This window comes from Cetorhinus maximus, chromosome 5 (assembly GCF_964194155.1).
Source record: "Cetorhinus maximus chromosome 5, sCetMax3.hap1.1, whole genome shotgun sequence".
Taxonomy (NCBI): domain Eukaryota; kingdom Metazoa; phylum Chordata; class Chondrichthyes; order Lamniformes; family Cetorhinidae; genus Cetorhinus; species Cetorhinus maximus.
The window spans coordinates 8,800,606-8,817,054 of record NC_135883.1 but is presented as its reverse complement, the minus strand read 5'-3'; the positions used below and the strand labels follow the sequence as shown (position 1 = coordinate 8,817,054).

Sequence of the window (16,449 nt, the reverse complement as noted above, 5' to 3'; positions counted from 1 at the left end):
GGGAAAAAAGGGAAACTTACAGTACAAACCGAGGGCTCAAAACAGCGGAAGCCCTAGAGGAGTATAGAAAGTGCAGGGGTTACTTAAAAAATAAATTAGGAGAGCGAAGAGGGGCCTGAAAAAACACTGGGGGATAAAATAAAGGAAAATCCAAAGGCATTTTATAAGTATATTAGGGGCAAGAGGATAATCAGGGAAAGAGTAGGGCCCATTAGGAACCAAAGTGGCAATCTGTGAGAGGAACCGGAAAACGTAGGTGAGGTTTTAAATGAGTACTTTGCACCTGTATTCACTATAGAGAAAGATGATTTAGTTATAGAAATCAGGGAAGGAGACTGTGATTACTTGTACAAATTAGCTATGAGGGGGGATATGGTATTAGTGGTTTTAGCGGACTTAAAAATGGATAAATCCCCAGGCCCAGATGAGATGTATCCCAGGCTGCTGTGGGAGGCAAGGGAGGACATTGCAGGAGCCCTGACATTAATTTTCAAATCCTCTCTGACCACAGGAGAGGTACCAGAGGACTGAAGGACAACTAATGTGGTACCATTATTCAAGAAGGGTGGTAGGGGTAAACCAGGGAACTGTAGGCCAGTGAGTCAAACATCAGTGGTAGGGAAACTTTTGGAAAAAATTCTGAGACACAGAATTAATCTCCACTTGGAGAGGCAAGGGTTAATCAAGGATAGTCAGCATGGCTTTGTCAGGGGGAGATCATGTCTAACAAATTTGACTGAATTTTTCAAGGAGGTGATTAGGTGTGTAAATGAGGGTAGTGCAGTTGATAAAGTCTACATGGACTTCAGTAAGGCTTTTGACAAGGCCTCGCATGGGAGGCTGGTCAAGAAGGTAAGAGCCCATGGGATCCAGAGCAATTTGGCAAAATGGATCCAAAATTAGCTTAGTGGCAGAAGGCAGAGGGTGATGGTTGTAGGTTGTTTTTGTGACTGGAAGCCTGTGTCCAGTGGCGTACCGCAGGGTTTGGTGCTGGGTCCCTTGCTGTTTGTAGTGTACATTAATGATTTAGACATGAATATAGGAGGTATGATCAGTAAGTTCGCAGATGACAGGAAAATTGGTGGTGTGGTAAATAGCGAGGAGGAAAGCCTTAGACTACAGGATGATACAGACAGGCTGGTCAGATGGGCAGAACAGTGGCAAATGGAATTTAGTCTTGAAAAGTGAGAGGTGATGCATTTTGGGAGGACTAACAAGGCAAGGGAGTGCACGATGAACGGTAGGACCCTAGGAAGTACAGAGGATCAGAGGGAACTTGGTGTGCATGTCCATAGATCCTTGAAGGCAGCTGGACAGGTAGATAAGGTGGTTAAGAAGGCATATGGGATAATTGCCTTTATTAGTTGAGGCACTGAATACAAGAGCAGGGAGGTTATGATGGAGCTGTATAAGGCGTTTGTTCGGCCACATCTGGAGCACTGTGTGCAGTTCTGGTCGTCACACTATAGGAAGGATGTGATTGCACTAGACCGGGTGCAGAGGAGATTCACCAGGATGTTGCCTAGGCTGGAGTGTTTCAGCTATGAAGAGAGACTAGATAGGCTGGGGTTGCTTTTCTTAGAGCAGAAAAGGTTGAGGGGAAACTTGATTGAGGTGTACAAAATTATGAGGGGCATAGATAGGAGGAAACCTTTCCCCTTAGTGGAGGGGTCAATAACCAGGTGGCATAGATTTAAGGTAAGGGGCAGGAGGGTTAGAGGGGATTTGAGGAAAAAATTTTTCACCCAGAGGGTGGGGGTGTATCTGGAACTCACTAACTGAAACGGTTGCAGAGGCAGAAACCCTCACAACATTTAATAAGTATTTAGATGAACATTTGAAACGCGATAGCATACAAGGCTATGGGCCAAGTGCTGGAAAACGGGATTAGAGGAGACAGGGGTTTGATGACCGATGCGGACACGATGGGCTGAAGGGCCTCTTTCCGTGCTGTAAAACTCTATGACTCTAAAAGCTATTTACTGAGGTCCATCAGTGAAATGTAAGGAAAGTATATTAGAAAAATTCAGCCAGTGCTTCATGCCTGAGTGTAATAAAATCACTACTGTCTCACAGATAAAATACATTATCCTTTGCATTCACTGAACATTAATACACGGAATACTAACCTGGTTATTTTCACCTGGAAGAGAATTTCCATACATAAAACAGCCCCGCTTTGAAGCATGTCCATGCAAGTCCACATAATATGCAATCCCACTCTCATGTGGAGGAATGTGCTCAGCAGTTTCTGAAGAGTCAGAGCTATCAGTTGCCTTCTCACAGCGCGCACCATCCCCACTGGATGAATTAATTTTTCCATGACGTGCTTCTGAAATCGGCTGCCCGTTGTTGTCTTTGCCTTGTATTAATGCATCTGATTGGCCAAGGTCTTTACAGGAAATGATGCAATCCATTTCCCCGTTTTCGAAGTTTTTTATATTTTTGCTTTTCTCCATCTCTGACAGAGTGGTCTCAGGGGGGATAGAAGAAGTGTTGATGGAATGATTCAAGTCCTTTGTGCATAAAGGGCCACTTGATGTCAATGAAGATAACTTCCTCCAGTCACAGTTATCTGAAGACACGCGGTTGTTAACATGATGATACAGGATGACTGCTCGTGCCGCATAAATTGAAGGGTGCAAATTAAAATCTGGATCCAAGTACAAACGATTCAGATTCACGCCTCTAGAATCAGTCCTGAGAAGTATAAAACATAGAAACATAGAATGATACAGCACAGGAGGAGGCCATTCAGCCCATTGAAATTGTGCTGCCTCTTTGGCAGAGCGATCCTATCAATCCCATTACCTTGCTGTTTTCTGTAGCCTTGTATTTTTTTTTTTATGTGCTATGTAAACAAGAATTCGAAACTGTTAATTTGTTAACTGGGCTTCCTTGCTACGTATTACATAGTTCAAAGATAAAGTTGTCGAATCAGGTATTCAAAGACACAATTACTGCTGTTTCCTGATTGAATAATACAGTAGCAGTTTAATATTTTCAGGCTTACCGATAATGTCCCCTCACTACACCATCTGGATTCAACATGGGTATAAGTTTAAAGACAAACATTCGTCTCAGCATCCGAGCACGAAGATCATCAGCCCGTAAAATAAACTCTAGGAAACCATTAAAAACAAAACTAGAGGGAGTTTCACCAGGATGCACTCGACTGCTGAGGAAAAATACCTGAAACAGAAGAAAAAAGTTCAAGATATAAGTGATTTAATACACAATCAAATGGTCATAGATATGAATGAGTGTCAGAGCACAATAACTCATTTGACTGGGTGCGATTTCCGGGCCTGGGGATTGGAGGATCAAATAAATCTGTACTTGGGCCTTATCAGAATAAATCAATCATTCTAATATCACACACTGACGCCCAGAAGTACGTCGAGAGGTGGGGGAGGTGTGTGGTCAGCAACGGCATACAATTGTTTTGTAGAGCCAGGAGGAGCACTGCAGCTCCTTACAAATTCACAAAACATTACAATGTTTTAGAGCCTATGTTAGAGTGACTAACTGTAGTACTTTTAGAACCCCTGGATTGCCTATTTAAGGCCCAAAAATGCCAATTGAATCACAAACTCCAAACAGGGCAACAACTTTTAGGAGTCCAGGTCTGAATGGAGTAAAGAAGCCTGACTAAACTGATTATCATGATACTGCGGATGAAAGACTTCAGTAACATGGCGACACTAGAGAAACTGGGGTTGTTTTCCTTAATGTGGAGAAGATTTGATAGAGGTGTTCGATCCTGAAAATTGTGAGGTAAGTTAGCAGCCAGGGGACACAGATTTAAGATATTTGTCAGAAGTACCAGAGGCAACATGAAAAAAAATTACCTATCCTGTTACATATGGATTGCACTGCCTGGAAAGATGTTGGAAGCAGATTCAACTTTCAAAGGGGATTTGGATAAACACTTGAAAATGAAAATTTGCATGGCAATGGAGAAAGAGCAGAGGAGTGGGGCTAAATGAATAGCTTTTTCAAATATGAACTGAAAGGCCTCTTTCTGCCCTGATTATTTCTATGATTGTACCAATTTTAAGCCTTAAAAACGTGAACAACAATGTTAAATTTAGACCTCAATGTCTCCAACATTGTTGTAAGGGAAGAATTAAAGAAAACTAATGAAGACTTCAAAGAACATAAGTGTATTTACATACTTCTATATGCAATTTCAATGAAGTCAACCAATTTGGAGGCTTCATACAGATTAAAAACTAAATCATATAGACCAGAAAGTCCAAAGTCTATTCCCAATCTTTGTTGAGCCAGTAGCCTAGAGTTTTACTGTTGGTTTGAAAAGCTTCTAGTTTACAAAAGACAAGAAAACAAGAGTTCCAACTCTGAAAGGCAATCCAATGAGCCATGCATGTGCAAAAGGCAGTTAAGAACAAGGTGAGCTAACGATACTGTCAATGATTAAATTACTGCTAACAGCCACCATCTAGGCACATGCATGAGGAATAGCCACTTGATCCAAGTATCAGATAGCTGCCAACACCCAGCAAACTAAATGTTAAAGGGAGCACCAAAGCACACTACAAATGTATCACTGAAAAGAAGCTACTAAATGTGATTCATTTATCCATATATGTCCATATATGGCTTAATTCCCACACCAATATGGTTCACTCTAACCTATCCTCTGAAATGGCCTAGCAAGTCACTCAGTGGTATCAAATCGCTACAAACAAAGGCCCACCACCACCTTCTCGGCATAATTGGGGAGGGTTAATAAATGCTGATCTTGCCAGTGACAGGCACATCTTGCAAATGAATTTTAAAAGAGTTTTAAAAGCCGGTAGGAAAATTTAACAAGTACTTGGCAAGTGTTTTGTGAAAGCTTATAAAGTTGGTGAAAAATTAAATCCTGCTTTGGGTAAGAGAGAGGTGAGAGGTATAATGATTTAAAGGAAAAAATCAAATGTTGGAAAAGTTAGTCAAGCTAATGCAGGATAAAATGGCAGAGCCTTCTGAAGTACATTCAAGGGCACAGAGAAATGAGAGCACAAATAATAAAGGTTCTGGGAATTATACTTCAGCCTTCGGTTGAGGTGGCTATAACGAATGGCAAGTGCAATACCCATTTTCATAAAAAGGCGATAAAGCAAACTCAGTAAATACACTCCAATTTGTTTAGCATTTGTGGTAGGGAAATTTTCGAATGTTTCATTAAAGATAAAACTGCTACATTGTTTATTTGAGAAAATAACTATTGTTGATATGAATTTCTAGGAGAACATCATGCCTCACAAACCTGATAGAATTCTTTTAGAAAGTGACAGTAAATGGGAAAAATGCTATAGATGTAACAGATATGAACTTTTAAGGCAGAATCTGGCAAAGTACTATGGTGAATAATTAAGAAAACTAAGGAATTTGGGGAGGGAAGAGATGGGGGAGGACAGCAAGTTAGATCAAAAACTGGTTAGAAGGGAGGAAGAACAACTAAAGAAAGTGACCAAAAATACTAGATAACTGAATCAAAAAAAAAAGTTTGGGGCACACTGAGTGAGCTAGCCAGCATCTGTAAGAAATGAAGAATGTTAACATTTCAGATATAGTCCTTTGTTTGAGCTGACAAGTTAAAGGGTGCTTTCTCAGAATGGTTGGAAGTGAGTAGCAGTTTCTGGAACAGCCTTTGTTCACACTATATCAGTGATTTGGATGGCGGGCTAGAGGCAGTATTGGCCAAATTTGGAGACAAAACTAAAATAGGAGGCAGAGGGCTACATTTTACTGCCCTCTATCAATGTGCTTGAAGGTGGGGGAAGGGCTTGTAAAATACAGCACCTGGCCTGCTAGCCACCTTCCTGACTGCTGCCCCTGACTTGTCTCCCATTTTACAGTGGGTGATGCAGGTGTGCCTCAGCACATCCTGGCTGCTACTGTGGCTGTGGCAGGGGAGGCCCATGCCAAGCAGGTAGCCCAGCAGCTTTTACTGGTATTGGGCAAGGAGGTGGGGTAGCGAGCGACCTCCTTTGGAGGGTCCCCTGTGCCCATTGGAGGCATTTCCTACCTCCTTTAACTCTTCCATCTTGGCCTCTCCAACTTAGTCCCCCGGCACACCCACCACGCTCCTTGCTGAGGGCCGGCCAGCCAAACCTCACTGATATCCCAGGCTTAACTAAAGTTCAGCTTCCATAACCTCCTCTTCAGGGACTGGCTGTCATCCTGGCAGTGGTCACCACTCAAGACTTGGCACCAGTGGACCTATAGAGCTGCCGGTCAATGCCAAAGGCAGGACTTCTTCCCCAGATGGGGGCAGAAGTCTTGCCTTTAGCCCATTAACACCCCATCAAGCGTTCTATGGCTGCAGGACAGCCAGCTTTCTCATGGGCGGACTACCGGCCAAAGTTGTCAGGCGGGGGGTGTGGGAGGGGCACAGGGAACAGAGTAAAATCCAACCCATAGTGTTATGAGCTCTGAACTTTAAAAGACAGTTATGTTTTGAAATGTACCTTTTGACTCAAAATAAAAGAGACAATTCCAGATAAGCACCTCAGCTCAGAGACATGCCCATGTGATCCGGTTGTCAGAGGAAAAGAAACTCACACAGAAACTCAATGAAATGTGATGATCTTTGAGCCGGAAGCAGTAACAGTAAGGAAAGTTTGTAATTATCTCGAAATGTTTGGGTAATGTGTAATTACTTTTTAAAAATGTTTGAAAAGGACTAAAAAGGTTTGCATCAACTGTAAAGAGATCAACAATAATTTTTGGATAAGAAATACTGGTCCCTCTGATCTGGCGATCCTTGACCTGGAAGCAGTACCAACAGGTAGGAAGTTAAAAATACAGAAGCCATGTGACCAAACACAAAGAAGACAGGAAATCTGGAGGCAGAAAGCAAGCTGAGTCTGAGAGCTGGATTCCTGAGTGAAGTGAAAGCACATTTAGGACTGCTCTCACTGTTTCTTTCACTTCTGAGTGATTGAATGCCCAAAATATGCCACACTCTGTGCAAAGATACAGGCAGTTCTGGTGGATCAACAGTACCACGACCAATGGGAGCTAACAGTTAAGAAAGTTCCTCAAAGAAGTGCGTCATTCAGGCAAGACTGCACAGGTGGAACTCTGTTTATGTGAAGATGCTGCCTGTGGAGAATCAGCTAGGTCACTGAAGGAAAGGGACAGGAATTCTGCTTGGGAGAACTATGTGACTGAAACTGGGCCATACAGGCAGAGTGGACTGTCTAGAAAATCTGTAAGATAGACTTTTTTGTATCTGCTATTCCACATGCAATTCATAGTTTATACTGACCATGGCTTACTTGTTAATTTATGTTTAATTTACATTGATTCTGATTTGTGTTAAAGTAAAAATTACAACAAGTGGTCTTGTTGGTAATTTCTTCATCGGAGGCATTCAGTAAATTTGGTTATTTTGGTTTACGAGACCCCAAGGGGAGGGTAACATTAGCAAATAATTTGGAGGGCCAAAGGAACCCATAAAGGAATGCTATTAAGGTGAAATGGGCAAAAAAAAGTGGTAGCTAGAATCTAATCTCAGTAAATGTGAGATGGTGCATTTTAGTTAAAAAAAGGGAAAGCTGGTTGATGCAAGAGAGGAATATGATAGCACCTCAAATGGATGTGGTTACAGAAAATTAAATTGCTGGGTTTCATGGCAAGATTTATGGAGCAGGAAAGTTGAGATGCAACTTGGCTTGTATTATTTTGAGTACAGAAGGTTGAGGGGTAATCTAATCAAGGTTGTTAAAATGATAAAAGGATTTGATAGGGTAGATAAAGAGGAACTAATTCCTCTGGTGGGAAAATCCAGAACAAGAGGGCATAATTTTAAAATTAGAAGCAGGCAACTGAAGAGTGAAATTAGGGAACATTTCCTTAACACAAAGGGTAGTGAAAATCTAGAACTCTTCTCTCAAAAAGCTATGGATACTAGTTAAATTGAAACTTTTCAAGACTGATGTTTTTTTTTAGTTAAGGGCAACAAGGGATATGCATCAAAGATAAGTAAATAGGGTTGTGGTACAAATCAATGATGATTTAAGTGAATCACTCAAAGGATTGAATGATCTATTCCTGTTCCTATAACCACAGCTGTGTGCAGATTTAGCCTTCACACTATAGGATAATCTTGAGGCAATAGTTGGGGTACAGCACAGGTTCATTAGGATGTTGCCAGGTGAGAGGAAATATAAATATGGGAAAGATTTAAATTGTCTTTTTTTAGGCAACCTAGAATAAACATTCATTTAATATTAAATGTAATAAATTTAGGATAGGGAGTAGGAAAAAATAGTTTCATGTAGAAGGTTATGAGAATGTAATTTACTACAGGATGGGAATAGAGGGATACGGACCCCTGAAGTGCAAAATGTTTTAGTTGACGGGCAATATGATCGGCGCAGGCTTGGAGGGCCGAAGGGCCTGTTCCTGTGCTGTACTTTTCTTTGTTCTTTGTTCTACAAGACTTGCAGAGACCCAGTCAATATTTAAGGATAAGTGATTGATAAAAAGGAGTATAAAGGGTCATGGAGAAATAGTGGATACATGAGGTTAGGGCAACTACGCTTGTTGAGGAAAAACACCAACACACGTAATGGTTGGCCCTGACAGCCTGTTGTAATTTCTGTGTAAATTCCTTGCTCTAATGCAAGTCAGTGCCTTCAGGAAAGAAGGGCAGAAAACAAGGGGAATAAAATCATTTCAACCATCAAGAATACTGAAGTCTCTCAATTCTTTAAAAGGGTTGGTAAAATGTAACTAAAAATTGGACCTTCTATGCAGCAGAAAATCTAAGTTTGGACTTCGCACTTGGATTACAAGAATGATGATCTATGTTGCACAACAGCTTTACACAAAAGTAGAAAGCTCCCAAACTGGAGATAGGAATAATTTTCAAATAATGGCTTTATGTTCATTACTGGACAGTTAGCACTTGATTGAATCTAGGTGAATTAAAAAAAATTCAATAATGTCTAGGAAATCTAAAAGTTGTACATTCACATTCCAAATTGTCTCCCAGATGAATTAATATTCCTCTTGATAAAACTAGCCACAACAATAAATCAAAATCGGAAATTCACCATAAACTGCTTTTGTCTATCAGCACAGATTGCTATACTACCTGTAATTACCATAACTTCTTTTATGGAAATGTTGACTGTTAGCAAAACCTTCATGCATGGAATGGACAGCTTGGGATTTCCTTACTTGTTTTCCAGTGAACTGCTTTGGGCGAGGAGTGGAACGATCTGGAAAAAGCTTTTCAAGTCGTGGTTCACATTCCAGTGTCATTCCATCACACGAAGTAATGGTGATAAGATCAACACGTCGTTTGTCCAAGGAATAACACAAAGGCTCACGGTGATAGTAAATAGTATCTGAAAGACTGAAATAAAATTTGCTCCAGTTACAAGCTGGACTCTTCTCAAAGTTCAACTAATAAACCATTTAAATAAAAAGTACTAAGAGTACCCAAAGAAGGCAGCAGGAATGTTGGTATATGTTCAATTTAAAGTACTTCCCCGTGTACAAAGAAGGACCAAAGAGACAGCTTTTATAAAGGCAGTTTAAGGAGAACTTCACCTTCATGTCCTGGCCAGTAGCCTCTGGGAGTTCCAAAACCCAGCACAGACTTTTGCATGTTTAATATCACAAACATCTAAAAATAGAGGACCCAGTTTGCATAGTGAGTTACAAATTGGCCTTTTATTGGTGATCAGAATTCAAATTAAGTCCAGATGGAAGGGATGGAAGATTCACTTATCTGCTTGCCACAGGATTCTGTGAAAATAGGTTTGAGTGGTCTAAATTCAGTTCTTTGTCAGAATAGACCTACAGCACAGAACCATCTTCAATTCAGCATTAATTGGCAACCTTACTCGGGGGCTACAGGATGGCTGACACAGAAATGAAAAAACAAAAGTCACAATGGTGAAGTAGAGGTGCTCATATGTTAGGGTTGAGGCACATTGTTAGGATAGGTGACAGGAATTTTACTCCACATTTGATTATTTTTATATTTGCTGGTGGGGTGGGGTATGGTATTGGTATTGTCACTGCACTAGTAATCCAGAAACCCAGGGTAATGCTCTGCTGGGTTCAAATCCCATCACAGCAAATGGTCGAATTTGAATTCAATAAAAATCTGGAATTAAAAGTCTAATGATGACCATAAAACCATTGTCAACTGTCGTAAAAACCCATCTGGTTCACTAATGTTCTTCAGAGAAGGAAATCTACCGTCTTTACCTGCTCTGGCCTATATGTGACTCCAACTCCACAGCAATGTGGTTGACTCTTCTATGCCCTCTGAAATGTCCTAGGAAGCCATTCAGTTGTATCAAACCACTAGAAAGTCAATAAAAAGGAATGAAACTGGAAAGACCACCTGGCATCGATCTAGGCACCAAAAACGACAACGGCAAACTCAGCCCGAGCGACCCTGCAAATTCTCAGAATCACACAGAACCCCACAGTGCAGAAGAGGCCCTTCGGCCCATCGAGTCTGCACCGACACGTAAGAAACACCTGACCTACCTACCTAATCCCATTTACTAGCACTTGGCCCATAGCCTTGAATGTTATGACGTGCCAAGTGCTCATCCAGGTACTTTTTAAAGGATGTGAGGCAACCCGTCTCCACCACCCTCCCAGGCAGCGCATTCCAGACCGTCACCACCCTCTGGGTAAAAAAGGTTTTCCTCACATCTCCCCTAAACCTCCTGCCCCTCACCTTGAATTGTGTCCCCTCGTGACAGACCCTTCAACTAAGGGGAACAGCTGCTCCCCATCCACCCTGTCCATGCCCCTCATAATCTTATACGCCTCGATCAGGTCGCCCCTCAGTCTTCTCTGCTCCAACGAAAACAACCCAAGTCTATCCAACCTCTCTTCATAACTTAAATGTTTCATCCCAGGCAACATCCTGGTGAATCTCCTCTGCACCCCCTCCAATGCAGTCACATCCTTCCTATAACGTGGCAACCAAACTGCACACAGTACTCCAGCTGTGGCCTCACCAAGGTTCTATACAACTCCAACATGACCTCCCTACTTTTGTAATCTATGCCTCGATTGATAAAGGCAAGTGTCCCATTTGCCTTTTTCACCACCCCACTAACATGCCCCTCCGCCTTCAGAGATCTATGGACACACACGACAAGGTCCCTTTGTTCCTCAGAACTTCCTAGTGTCATGCAGTTCATTGAATACTTCCTTGTCAAATTACTCCTTCCAAAGTGTATCACTTTCAGGGTTAAATTGCATCTGCCACTTATCTGCCTATTTGACCATCCCGTCTATATCTTCCTGTAGCCCAAGACACTCAACCTCACTGTTAACCACCCAGCCAATCTTTGTGTCATCCGCAAATTTACTAATCCTAACCCCTACATAGTCATCTATGTCATTTATATAAATGATGAATAATAGGGGACCCAGCACAGATCCCTGTGGTATGCCACTGGACACTGGCTTCCAGTCACTAAAGCAGCCTTCTGTCTTCACCCTCTGTCTCCCACAACTAACAGCACTGAGTGTACCTGCACCACATAGATAGCAGCAGTTCAAGGAGGCAGCTCAGCACCACCTTCTCAAGGTCAATGAGGGATTGGCAATAAATGGTAGCCTAGCCAGGGACGCTCACATCCCATGACTGAATGAATAGTAAAAAGGATGTCGCTGGCTAGCCTAACATTTAATCCCTAATTGCCCTTGAAGAGATGGTGGTGAGCTGCCTTCTTGAACCGCTGCGGTCCATGTGTTATAGGAACATCCACAGTCCTGTTAGGAAAGAAGTTCCAGGATTTTGACTCAAAAAGTGAAGGGACGTCGATATAGTTCCAATACCTGAATAGCTGACCCACAAGTGCCTGATGCTGAATGCATCTCTCGCAATGAGAGGCAGTAAAAAAAAACTAAAGAACTTTCAAAAAAAGGCAAATTGAAGATTCAATTTAAAAATAAAATCTGATGCCAAAAAGTGTTGCTTCCATTCCCTCTGATCTATATCCACAAGAATCAATAGGTTTGTCATCAGCCATCACATTAAGGAAACCAGCCACAAAAAGCCTCCAGGAAACTAGTGTGATGAAGAGGAAAGGAACTAGAAAAAAATTATCGAAAATGATCTTTAATCAATCTAGTTTACCCTAATATCAAAATATAATCATCCTTCCCCATAGATTCACCTACAATCTCCAGTTACTGAATCCTTCCGAGATTTCATTAAATTGGCAAATAATGCTAATTTGGGACCTCTTGAGTTACAGAGTCGAGCAATGAACAGTGTGTGTGCTCACTGTCTATGATTCCATCAATAGCTTCTGCAATCTTTGCCAGAGATGATCATTTAAATCAACTTACAGCATACCTAACTCAAGGAATCCCACTGCCCTGCTGGTTGAGAGTTTTATACAGTATTGAGAAAGATTAGTCAGAGAAAGAAACATACAGTCACCATGTACAGTGACCTATACCTCCACCCTACATCTGGGGAGCAGGGAGCTCAAACTTCTGCCCTGGGCAGCAAAATTGCTGCCTCTTACAAATCAAAAAGAATCCCAGAATCAGTCTATCCAATCAAAGCCTAGAAGCACTGTAGGCACTCATACCTAAACTAAGTGAAGCCAAAATCTTATCTGAAATATAACCCTTTCCAAAGATCAGACAATAGGCAGTGATCACCACAAAACCCACTGCAAGACAGAAGTGATGATCTACCAAGTTGACAGATCTGAAACCATGAATTACACCAGTGTTCGCAACTACAAAAGCACAAAAACATCCCCAGACCGCCACGACAAGAGAACTACTAGGGCAATACCAAGACTACTTAAGTTCCCTCTTTACCAGAACTCAAAAAGAAAACTGCATCATATCAGAAAATCCTGAATCAACTCCCCCAGACATAGAAACACATTTCATTCATGAGGATATATGAAGCATTAGAAATAGGTTCAGGCCCTCAGCAGAGACAGGCCCCTGTCGATAAACTTGAAGCCCAGGCACACATCTAAAAGCTGGATGAAATTTTCCTGCTGTTGTTCAGAATATTTAAATTATATCCTGATTGCCACACTGGAACAGCATTTATACTGTGATTAAGTGCGCTGGGGTGTTGTGTCTGAATATAAGACCGAATGGCTCATCTTCTATCGATGAAAAGATAAAAAACTGCCAAAATAAAGGAAATGGACAATCAGGGATACCACAATAACAATTCAGCATCACTCAATATTTACACTATTTTCATTTTCCGACATGGAACATCTTGCACTTATCTATATTGAATTGTATTTGCCTTGGTTCTGCCCAACGCACTTTTCTTCCAGCGCCTTCTGGAATTCCTGGTGGTTTCAACAGTTTTGAGTACTCCACTGGTTTAGTATCTGCAAATGGGACCAGTGTCCAAAAGTACTGCTGAATTCAGGTCATTTATATATAAATGTATGAAACCCCAATATCAATCCCTGGGGCAAACCTACTCAATGTCTTCTCAACAGTACATCAATCACCTATCCAGTGCTAAATGCTTTTATCACCAAATCCCTAATCTCCAAATTTTATGTAGAACACCCATTGCTTATTGATTCCACATTCAGCACTTAACTAATATACACCAATTGGCCTACAATATAATCACAAATACTGCCATGTAATATAGTAATGACTTGACAATCCATAATATGACTGCTGCAATGTAATAACACTGATTTGTTATAAACCATATTCTTTCCATCTGAAACTGAATTGGGATATTAGAATTTGGATTATTTTACATGTATGCACTGGCATTTGATAAACAGATTCCTTGTACAAATTCAAAAGGCCAAAATCTTGCTGTTAACATAAACAAATTTCTGATTTAATGACCTCTTCAAAAAGGGAGGGAGACAAAAAACAGGTAATTATAGGCCAGTTAGCTTAACATCCATCATTGGGAAAATGTTTGAGTCTGTTATAAAGGTTGTAATAGCAGAGAATTTAGAAATGCATGGTATAATCAAGCAGAGTCAGCATGACTTCATGAAGGGGAAATCATGCCTGACAAATTTATTAGAATTCTTTGAGAAGGCAACAAGCAGGATAGATAAAGGGGAACCAGTAGATGTAATATATTTGGATTTCCTAAAGACGTTCGATAAGATTCCGCACATAAGGCTACTTAATAAGATAACAGCCCATGGTGTAGGGGGTAATATATTAGCATGGATAAAGGATTGGCTAACTAATAGAAGACAGAGAGTTGGGATAAGGGGGTCATTTTCAGGATGGCAGCCTGTAACCAGTGGAGTGCCACAAGGACCAGTGCCGGGGCCACAATTATTTACAATCTATATTAATGACTTAGATGAGGAAAGTGAATGTACTATCGCCAAGTTTGCAGATGACACAGTAGGTGGGAAGGCAAGTGGTGAGGGTGACACAAAGAGTCGACAGAGGGATATAGACAGGTTAAGTGATTGGGCAAAAACATGGCAAATGGAATATAATGTGGGAAAACATGAAGTTATGCACTTTGGCAGGAAGAATAGAGGAGCTGAATATTATTTAAATGGAGAAAGACTGCAGAAAGCTGCAGCACAGAGGGTTTTGGGAGTCCTCATACATGAATCCCAAAAAGCTAACATACAGGTTCAGCAGGTAATGGGGAAGGCAAATGGAATGTTGGCCATTATTTCAAAGGGAATGGAGCATGAAAATAGGGAAGTCTTGCTAAAACCATACAAGGCACTAGTTAGACCACATCTGGAATACTGTGAACAGTTTTGGTCACCTTATCTAAGGAAAGATATATTGGCATTGGAGACAGTCCAGAGAAGGCTCACTAGGTTGATCCTGGTTTTGGAGGGATTTTCTTATGAGGAGAAGTTGAATAGATTAGGCCTGTACTCATTGGGGTTTAGAAGAATGAGAGGTGACCTTACTGAAACATATAAGATTCTAAGGGGGCTTGACAGAGTAGATGCAGAGAGGTTGTTTCCCCTTGTGGGAGAGTCTAGGGCCAGAGGGCATAATCTCAAAGACAGAGGTGAGGAGGAATTTCTTCTCTGAGGGGGTACACAATCTGTGGAATTCTTTACCGCAGAGGGCTGTAAAGGCTGGGTCGTTAAGTATATTCAAGGCTGAGATAAACAGCTTTTTAATCAGTAAGGGAATCAAGGGTTATGGGGAGAAGGCAGGAAAGTGGTGTTGAGGATTATCAGATCAGCTATGATCCCATTGAATGGTGCAGCAGGCTCAATGGGTCGAATGGACTGCTTCTGCTCCTACGTCTTATGGTCTTATTGTCAAAACTGTATTCATATTCTTTATATTCATTTTACTTGTTTGCTGTGAATTGTAAATGTATTAGAATCAAAACCACGGGTCTGATGACCAACATAACTTGGGGTGGGAGAGCTCTATTTTGGGTTTTGTAGCATTGATTTTGTTAAAACATGGACAGCATGGTTCATCAATACCTTCTATTACTGACCTTCAAAAATTTCCTTCACTCCATTCTCATTACCCCAGCGTACATCACATACTGCGTGTTTCACATTCGCCAAATTTGACCTTTGTGAACTCAACTATTTATCTAGCTTCAGCTAATTTACGTTTGTGTGCAGGTGCCAGACCTTAATTTGACCCTCACTCAAAATGAGCACAGGACTTCAAGAACACAGCACCATAAAAGTTAAACAGTATTTTGCCCTGTTAGCAGGGAAATAGTGTTTACCCACTGAGAGAGCCCTGCTGCACCAAAGGAAGACTTGCATTTATATAGCATCTTTCGCAGCCTCAGGACATAATAAAGCACTTTACGGCCAAACTATACTTTTGATGTGTAGTTACTCTTTAATGTAGGAAATGTGGTATCCAATTTGCACACAGCAAGCTCCCACAAATAGTGCTGAGATAATGACCAGCTAATATGTTTTACTTGTTTGTAGGGGTATGACTATTTGCCAGGACATCAGGGATAACTTTTCGTCTCTTCAAAATAATGGCATGAAATCCAGAAAGGGCCTCAGTTTATCATCTAATTTGAAAGGCGACACCTCAGATGGTGCATTAATCCCACGGTACTGTACCAACTATCAGCCTGGATTATGTGCTAAAGTCTCTAGAGTGGAACTTGAAACATCAACCTTCTGACTCAGGGGTGGGAGTGCTACTACTGAGCCAGGACTAAAATTGGAGAGTAGGGGTCTATTTATTTAAGACTAGCAGCAGTAATAAGGAAACCAAACTTAGAACCTACAGAAGGTGGCCTCACAATATAATTGTTGTAATGAGTCTCTACCACTCTTACCTTTTGGTAATCCTCAGAAATTGGCTAATCCTAGGCAGAAGGGATAGGTATAAGCGCCAGTTTGTCTTTGGAATTTAGTGGCAGTTATTTCTCAAAAACAATCAGGTTTAATTTCTCATTTTATGTGTATTTGTGAAAATTTTCCCAATTATCAGATA

The 16,449-nt window shown here is 41.1% G+C and overlaps 1 protein-coding gene across 3 annotated transcripts in view; it reads right to left on the bottom strand.

The window, feature by feature from the left end:
• The window catches only part of agbl5 (AGBL carboxypeptidase 5), a 126,311-nt gene that overhangs the window by 81,665 nt on the left and 28,197 nt on the right, over positions 1 to 16,449 (bottom strand). For all 3 annotated transcript variants that reach the window (XM_078541501.1, XM_078541502.1, XM_078541503.1), the window contains 3 exons: positions 9,202 to 9,379; positions 3,014 to 3,192; positions 2,130 to 2,700 (listed from right to left, as the gene is read on the bottom strand). In XM_078541501.1, the coding sequence (XP_078397627.1) occupies positions 2,130 to 2,700; positions 3,014 to 3,192; positions 9,202 to 9,379 (928 nt within the window). The remainder of the gene's footprint in view (positions 1 to 2,129; positions 2,701 to 3,013; positions 3,193 to 9,201; positions 9,380 to 16,449) is intronic.